This window comes from Octodon degus, unplaced genomic scaffold (assembly GCF_000260255.1).
Source record: "Octodon degus isolate 3935 unplaced genomic scaffold, OctDeg1.0 scaffold00028, whole genome shotgun sequence".
Lineage (NCBI taxonomy): Eukaryota > Metazoa > Chordata > Mammalia > Rodentia > Octodontidae > Octodon > Octodon degus.
The window spans coordinates 14,400,423-14,409,817 of record NW_004524604.1 but is presented as its reverse complement, the minus strand read 5'-3'; the positions used below and the strand labels follow the sequence as shown (position 1 = coordinate 14,409,817).

General features: G+C 34.9%; 1 protein-coding gene across 3 annotated transcripts in view; it reads right to left on the bottom strand.

The window, feature by feature from the left end:
• Nucleotides 1-9,395, bottom strand: part of Plod2 (procollagen-lysine,2-oxoglutarate 5-dioxygenase 2) — an 80,262-nt gene that overhangs the window by 48,321 nt on the left and 22,546 nt on the right. For all 3 annotated transcript variants that reach the window (XM_004629204.2, XM_023712990.1, XM_023712991.1), the window contains exons 2-3: nt 3,465-3,556; nt 424-560 (exon numbers count right to left, since the gene is read on the bottom strand). In XM_004629204.2, coding sequence (XP_004629261.2) covers nt 424-560; nt 3,465-3,556 — 229 coding nt within the window. The remainder of the gene's footprint in view (nt 1-423; nt 561-3,464; nt 3,557-9,395) is intronic.

The following is a 9,395-nucleotide window of genomic DNA, read 5'->3' as shown; positions in this document are numbered from 1 at the left end:
CCAGGAGAGCCTCACATTCATGAAAATCTTCCTGCCACAGATTCCCAAGTGCTGGGATTACAGGCGTGCTCCATGACAAGTGTCTCTCTATTGAATTATTTCAAGAGATATTTTCATACCATTGGGTTAAACTTCTCAAACTATAAGCTCAATGTACTCATATTTCATTTTAACTCAATATTAAAATATAAATTTCACCAAAATGTTAGTTTACGTATTTTCTCATTAGTGCTTACACGTAACTCACTTTGATCATATTATGTGATTATGTCAAGCCATGATTTTAAAACTGAGTAAAACCTACTTTTTAAAGTAATTCCTAGTGAAAAATAATTTAATATACAGTATAATCTGCAGATAAAATTTCAAGTCTTAAAAAATAATTTAATATAGTATGAAAAACCTAGGAAGCATTTCTCTTACCATTCAGTAAACAAGATAACCATATCTTCTTTATTGGCATACTGCTCCATGACTTCTTTCATTAATCTTACTTTTTGACCCCCTCCAATACTATTAAAACCATCACCACCTCTCCACTCTTCTCCTTGACCAAGAACCTATAAATAAAATCAACATTTCATCCCTCAACAAAACTCAAATTATGACAGTCCTCAAAAAAACTATAAAAGTCATCATTAGCAATTAAAAACATCATCCCTCAGCTGTATATGCACAACCATATTTATAGTGGTGTAGTCTGTAACAGCTAAATCTTGGAAACAGTCCAAATGCCCATCCACTGATGCATGGATAAAGAGGAGGGGCTTTTATATGATGGCGTATGAGTCAGCCATAGAAAAGGATAAACTTCAGATGCTTCTAGGTAAACAGATGCACCTTGAGACTATATTCTTTCTTAAATGACAAATCAGATACATATGTATAAATACCACAAGATTCCTCTGATGTGAGAAACCTAAAGTATAAATAAGGACATAAATATATAATAGATACTGGGAAACAGGAAGAACATACTCAAATGGGAAGGAGCAGTAGGAAGGAGGGAGAGGGAAGGAAGGCAAAGGGAAAAATGAGAAAAGAAGGAAAAACGGAAACAGAACTTTTGTAAATAAGGCGAGAAAGAGAGGCTAAAGGGAGAGTAGGGGAATGGAGAAAAAAATCAGGATATACCGTGTACAGGTACAAATTCCCTATGATGTGTGTGATCATTATGTATACCTAAAATATACCAATAAACTTAATTTTTTTTTAAAAAAAGAAATAGCTCTTTTGCAAAAGGGAAAGTAATCAACAAAAGGAGGCAGGAAAAGAAGGTATGAGAAAAACTGAGATGCGTTATGTACGTGAATCAACCTCTTATGACGAATGTAATCATTATGTACTACAAACACATCCTAATAAAAATAAATTTATCATACAAAAAATACTTAGCCTCTTGCCTATTCTTTGTTTCCATTAGTACACATTCATGAGACTTAATGAATGCATTCACAATGGCTAGCTGGTCTCTCTACATAACACATCCCAATTTTTTTTATATCCCCTCTCTCTTTCCCTCCTTCCCATTTGCCAAAGATCTATCCTCCTATTTCTTGTCTTTTATTTTGTGCCTTATTTATTCTTCAATTTTTTCACATAGAAAAAATCCCGATGATTTTAAAGCTTGTGGATCTGCTTCATTTCACGTAATATTATAGATTCAGATTCAAAGTACTTCCATTTTCCTAGAAACTCATCTTCTTTACAGCAGAGTAGTACTCCAGTGTGTGGACACCACGTTTTCTTTGCCCATTCATCTGCTGATGGACACACAGGCCACTTGAACCCTTTACCTGTAATGAACTGCACTGCTACAAGCATGAGTACACACATAGCACTATAAAGAAGCTAACTCTGGTTTCAAGGAGAGTAAGGAACATGGATTTTTAGCACAGTTCTTGAGGTATCTAGATGACTTACTGAAGATCCCCACTCAGTATGGGCAGCACAAAACACCTGGAGTCTGCTTGGAATAACAAAGGAAAGAAGGAAATCACAGCCAACTCTTCTTCTAAGATGGGTCTATTTCAGTTGCGTTTTTTTTTTTTTTTTTCTTTCTTTCTTTTTGATTGAGTATTTTTTTAGGGCACCTGATTTTTTTCAAATTATCTGTATATTCTAAATATTAATCTTCTGTTCAAAGGGTAGCTAGCAAAAATACTTATTTTCCTACAACACAGGATGTAGGTGGTCTCTTCATTCTCTTGATTATTTCCTGAGCTGCGCACAAGCTTTTTAATTTTATGAAATGCTATTTGCTGAGTCTTGATATTATTTCTGAGTAATTGGCAGTCTGTTCAAAGGGTCATCACCTACACCTTTAACTTTTAACATTTAATTTTCTTAATCACTTGATTTTAGTACAGTACAATACAATGAGAAGTATGGGTCTAGCTTCTGTATGTAGACAATTTTCTCCAGCACCATTTGCTAAAGAGATTATCATTCTCTACATTATGCTTTTGGCCTTGTTGTCAAAGATCAGGTGACTGAACTCTGTGGTGCTGTTTCTCCATACTCTATTCTATTCCATTCGTCCATATGTCTGTTTCGTACCAGTAGTGTGCTGTTTTCATCACTATAGCTCTGTAACATAACTCCTAATACATGACTGTGCTGTCTCATGCTTTGTTCTTCTTACCCAGGATTGTATATGCTATTCTGGGCTTCTGGCTCTATATTCATTTTAGGATTGTTTTTCTAGTTCTATAAAGAATGTTGTTGGTATTCTGATTGGAACTGCATTAAATCTATAGTTTTGAGATGGCCATTTTTACAATGTTACCTCATCCCAATGGCAGATGTTTCTATTAAAAACTAAGCAAAGAAATAAAACAACAGTTAACAAATAGCTCAGTTTAACAGTACTACCAACTTTCCCAGTCTCTTCAGATTGAATGTTAGTGAGATATTCCTTGAAGAGGTTTTCTGTAAAATAATAATGATAATAATAATAATAAAACCCAAAGAACTAAATTTTTACCACATTGCCAAATTTCTCTAAAACGAAAAAGCAAAACAATGAAGACAACTCTAATAGAAAAGCTGTCCACTTCACATCCCTTTCCAGGTCCCCATTAAGAGCCCACGCAGACCCAGGCACCTACACTGTATTAACAATAAATATATATATATAAATTACTCAAAGTAAATACCTATTGTCAAATTTTAATTACAATGTTTTTACACAAACAACCCTCCAAAAGAAATCATGTAACATGTATTATATATAACTGTATATTTTTGTATTAACAGAACATGATTATATGAAGCATTAGCAAAATGTAAGAAATTACTGAACGGCAGTGCTAATAGGGTTAAACTGTATCTTTAACCTATATAAACTAACAGCAATTATGTAACCAAATTTCACCTTCCTGGATGATTATAAATTCTGTTGATGTGGTGGATGCTATATGACACATATTCCCATATCTCTATAGGTTACAAATATACCTTACCTTCACAGTGTAATTGAAATATTTGGCTGACTGCATAAATCGATGATATCCATCACCTTCTTTTGTAGCTACAGTTATGACTAATAATTTATCTGCAAAGACAGAAAATAATAACATAAGGAGATTTACCAAGAGGTGAAATGCTAAAAATTTACAGTTCACCACTAGGGTGATTAGAGACCTCCTATATTAAACCTATAGGAATGTTCTAGTTTGTTAATTTACATGAGACTAAATTAAGAGCTATTGGAAAATTGGCGATTAAAACTGGTTATATCACCAGCAACTGATGAATACATCAAATAACATCATTTCAAGAGTTAAAAAATGCTTTTCATGTTTAAAGAAAAGCATATACTCAATAAAGTATCTTAACATTAAGAGGAGAAATTCTATAAAATGCACATGTTAACATCTGCAATGATTAGGATTCTAATACCTATCACATGTCAACGAGGTCCTGTAGCACATTAGTCATAAAGAAAATGATGTACCCAAAAAAGGAGGAAGACCTAACCTTAAGAGTGATCTTAATTCTTTAAAGTTTTAGTTTTCCTTGAAAGAGAAAGGAGAACCAAAATTCACACTGCTAACATCAGCAATAGTAAATACCTAGTTATTGACTTGAGCTACTATTTTATAATGGATTATTACTTTTGATATAACACCTCTTACCAAACACAGGCAGATTTAAGGCATTATTTCAAAAATGATCATATAAGCTACTAAAAGGTTTTATGAGGAAAATGCATTTAAAAAACGAGCAAATGCCAAAAGGGCTGCAATATTTTTTTCAGCTCTAAGATTAAGGGTGATTCATGGACCTTTAAGAAAGCACAGCTAACATCTTCAACATTCTAAGCACTCAATTATTTATCATGTGCTTCTCCTGCAACTGCCGTTAATATGGAAAACATCAGGCCTTAGATGTCTCTCTGCAAGAGTCAAGGGTCAGACACAGCACTAATAGATTATAGAAATCAGTTAAAAATAATATCCTATGAACCACCAAATTTTGAAAATTACTAAAAAATATATGTAATATAAACAAATGTAATATACATAATAAAGTAATAAGCAAAAAAGTGGGAAGGGTAATTCATAGTATATTAGCTTATTATTAAGGTAGGCTTCAGCTAATTGTAAATGATGGATCTTTGTTGGACACTGACTTGAAAAAAGCAACTATAAAAAGGTGCTTACAGGGGCCGGGGAGATGACTCAGTGGAATAAGTGCTTCCCTGGCAAGGACAAGGGCCTGAGTTCAATCCCTGGTTCCGCAAAAAAAAAAAAAAAAAGCTTACAAAAATACTAGAGCAATTTAAAAACTATTTATTGCTATCTTAAAAGTATTTTAAGTATGTTCACAGCATTTACTTATTTTTAAAAGAGACAATTTATAAGATACATATTGAAGTACTTAACCAAAAAATGATCTGGAATCTGTTTTAAATTTATTTGTGGTAGACAGAAGAAAATGAAGGAGAAAAAGTTTAAACAAGATGGCCATATGTAATTGCTGAAACTAGATTACATTAGTACATGTTTGAAATTCTTGTAATTAACATAAGAGTTACGGCCCAGTGTGGTGTTGCAAGCCTATAATCCCAGCACTCTAGAGGCTGAGACAGGAGAAATTTTTGTGAGTTCAAGACCTGCCTGGGCTACAAAGCGAGTTCAAGGCCAGCATGAACTGTATAGTGACATCATCTTAAAGACAAAGAAAAAAAAAAACAGCTGTTTTATGCAAAATTTATAATCTTTCAATCATTAGAATGACATAAAATTACTTAATCTTAGTATCTTTAACTTAGTAAAAGGAAAGACAAAATATAAAAGATTCTTTAAACAAACAGTATTACAATTCAAATAATTATAATTACTACCTTAGACAACCCACCTTTTATAAAACAGATATGATAAACTGAGGTCTCTGAAGAAATAGGATTCAATGATAGACATTCACCTACTAATCTCTAAGAATAACAATATCTCATCATTTTCTGGGTTTCAGCCAGATGTCTAGCACTATGGTGTCAAAGAACAGACAAATGGAAGCGCAAATGTAAACAATTTAGCTTCTACCTCCAGCTTTTGATTCTGAGGAAACAGGAATATGAAATTCATAATACATCTATAAAGAGCAATGGATTTGAATTATGAAATCAAAATCACTTCATCACAAAAAGCAAAAGCAAACCTTTGATAGTCCCCCAACATAATTAAAAAGAAAATAAGCATTAATCGTTTTATGCTTAATGTTTCACTGGTTGCAACAGAGAATACATGGTTAGAATCAGATCTTTTTACTCTCCAAATAATTCTTACTTTCTTAGCAAGAATATTCACCGAAGGCCTAATTTCCGTTTTCAAAAACCATGGCCTTAATAATGAAAAACAGTTTTCTAATATAGCCTGTCACCAAATAGTCAAGCTGCATACAAAAAATTCCATCTGAAACCCATTGTCTTAATGACAGTATCACATTCAGTAATTCAGTGCTAACCTTTAGTTCTTAAATCTTTCCAATAAATTTACTCAAGAGTTCTTCTAAATTTGCAAAAATCAAAACAAAAAAAAAAATTACCACAGAAACTCTTAGTAGGCTGTTTTCACTATGCAACTAACATTTACGACCAGATAACCAGGCAGCTCCTTCACCTGTAACAACTGGTCATTTTTAATTTTCTACTGAAGCAACATGTTTTCTTAGTAATGATTAGCACAGTGCTAACATCAGCAAACTTTAATGTAAAAGAATAAATAACTTTCAAGCTTTGCTGATTCCATTCTCAACTCCCTCTTCTCACCCTCCCATTCTCTTCCTGTTTTCGTTTTACAACTTTTTAATTTAAAAAAAAATAGTAATTTTTGCAGGCTATGCAAAAACACAGCTAATACGGTTGGTCATGTGGGTCTGATGACAAATTACTTGCTTTCAAATTCTAACTTTAGCATTTGTCATTTGTTTTGTTTCAAATCTAAATAATTGAACTTCCTGGTAGCTTTTTTATCAGGTTTAAGTGATTATGAGATGGCTGACACATTCAGGATCCTATATGTGTTATACAGAACACACCTGTTATTTCTATTCAAAAGCTGTATGAGTGTAATAGGAGAGTTGATACGTAAACCTCAGCACACAGTACCCAAATCTTTTCCTCTATCACAAATGCTTTTAGGTAAAAAAAAAAAAAAAAAAAAAAAACTTTAAAAACAGTCTTAACGGTATTCATTTAAATAATTTAGTGAGTAGCTATAGCTAGGTCTTTCTCAAATTTGCATCTTCACATCTCGAAGTGAGCTATAATTCTAACTCAAATTATAAGTACCACTTGCCTAGACTTCTGCCATAGCCACCGGAAGACCACTTTACTAATTCTAATTGAAAGGCTATGGGGCCGACAATATAGCTCAGCAAACTTAGCACCTACTTTGGCAAGCTCAGGGACCAGGGTTCGATCTCCCGCTCCAGGTGCCATGCTGGCCCGCCCCCGAGCACGCTGAGCCAGCTATGAAGCTCAGGTGTGGTGGTGCACACCTGTAATCCCAGCGCTGGGGAGGCTGAAAACAGGAGGATCACTACGAGTCCACTGCGCTCTGCCTAAGCAGGCGCTTTAGTCCACTGAGCTATCAGGTCAGCCCGAAAACTTTTAAGACTAATTCTGTATAAAGCAAAGAGAAAGGAAGTCTGAAACTTCTGTCTTCAGAAAGACCTGCTTGCAGGTTTAGCCTTTGGCTGTAATCTGCAAAGTTGGAATTCAGAAGTTTCCAGATGGCTTTCTAAAAAGAAAAGATAAATTCCCTCACTCCAAGATAAAGAGGGCTCTCTGTGCCTAAAATGTGCAAACCACGTACAATGAGGAACATGTGCGTTCTTTCTAGAAGGCTAGGACTATATAGAGATCACACATGTGACACTGCTCAATAAAAACTGTGAACAGCGAGTCCCTAATGAGGTTTGCTAACACACAATTCCTCACATGTGATGTCACAGCCAGGCATTCAGGGAATTATGCACATTTTCTTTCATCGGCGCAGGCTGTTAAAAATTTGTATGTAGTTTTCCTAGATGTCCTTTATGTGCCTTTTCCCCTTGCTGATTTTACTATGTATCATTCCATTCCAATAAATAACACAAATGATTACAACTCACAATGAATCCTCTCAGTCCTAATGAACCTGCCTACACAGGTGTAGTCTGAAGCAAGCCTGACATACGCTTCTAGCTACGGGCAGCAAGTCTTCATCTGAAAGAGGCACCACGGGACTAGCTGGCTATATATCTGATATGTGATTAGTTACAGATTCTGGGCAGAATCTACAGCCAGGCTAGAGATAATAAAGAGACTTCAGCTAAACTCCAAAAAGAAGTATGTGACACAGAAAACACTTACGCCTTACTTCCTCTATAAAAGATGGAGCAAAGACATAAAGGAAAAATAACACTTGTCCAGGATTTTGCTGTTAGGTGGTAACCAATTTAGGAATAAACTCAGGATTTACAAGTCAAAACAATTTGTTTTTGTAGATCTTTTTGTACAATTTTCCTGTTTAATTAATGAGTCACTCAAACAACTAAGAAATAAAAGCCACACCGTCTTAGGAAAGAAAAAATTGTATTTTGTGGAATTGTTGAAAAATATTCAAGACAAAATTCCTAAAGAGCAATTCATGTCATGATTTCAACAAGGACAAAAATCCTAAAAATGATGTGTCAGAGAAACATGGGTAGATTCCCTAACATTTTTTTAAGGGGGGAAAAAAGAATAAATCCTTCAAAAAGAAACCTCTAACCACTAACACTATGGACAGAGCATCTTCACACTCGTTAGTTTCCAGGCAGGTGCCTGGATCTCCACTGCCACTCTGACAACATAGACAGAGACAGATCATAAAGAAGTGGGGATTTCTGCGGGTGGTCCCAGGCTGCCCTGGGATGAGGACTGTCCCCAAAACAATGAGCTTTCCGTTTTAAAACTTAGCAGGTTCTGACAAGCCACAAGGAGTTGGTAAACATTAACAGTATCTAAAATGGGACTCAAGTGGGCTAATGTTACCAGTTATTTAAAGAAGGAGTTGTGACAAACAATTCTGCATGGGTGGGATGAGGATAAACTCTTATGGAACCAAAAGTTCAACCAGGTAAAAGGAGAAGCAAATATGATTTGGGCTCCCAAAAGTGATGGATGACTAAAACCATTACTGTTCTTCATGAGTATTTCAAACCACAACATACTTTTGTAAGAGTTTATTTCAAACAAAAGTGAACACATGCAAAAATTAAGAACTTTTTAAAGATTGTCTGATTTTTTTCCTTTGGGAATCCATATTTTCTTGACGATACATGTACATTTTTATGTATATTTACACAGGTATTTTTTATTTTTAAAATTATTAATGTATGTTTGAAAGATATAATGATTACATGCACTGCATGAAGTTGTACATGTGCATAATATATCTTACCTTACATGTACTTTTTAGTTTGTCTTTTTGATAATCTCATAATGAATGGAAGACAAATTCCAAGTCCAAGTACAAAGAGATAATACTAAAACCAAGAAACCTGGGCCGATGAGATAGCTCAGCAGACTAAATGCCTGCTTAAGCAAGCACAGTGGTCAGGGTTCGATCCCTGGCACCACGTGCTGCACCAGTGCCGCCCCTGGGCATGCTGAGCCACTGAGTCTGCTGAGCCACTGAGTCTGGGCATGGTGGAGCATGCCTGTAATCCCAGCACAGGGGAGGCTGAAAACAGGAGGATCACTAGGAGTCCGAGCTTCACAGTGAGACCCTGTACCAAATACATTAAAAGAAAAAGAAACAAAGAAATCCCAGTAGCTAATAATTCCCACAGCACTGTAAAAGTTCAAGATATTTAAGAAAAACAATTTTAGTAAATTGCTGTACCAGAAAATACATCAAAAC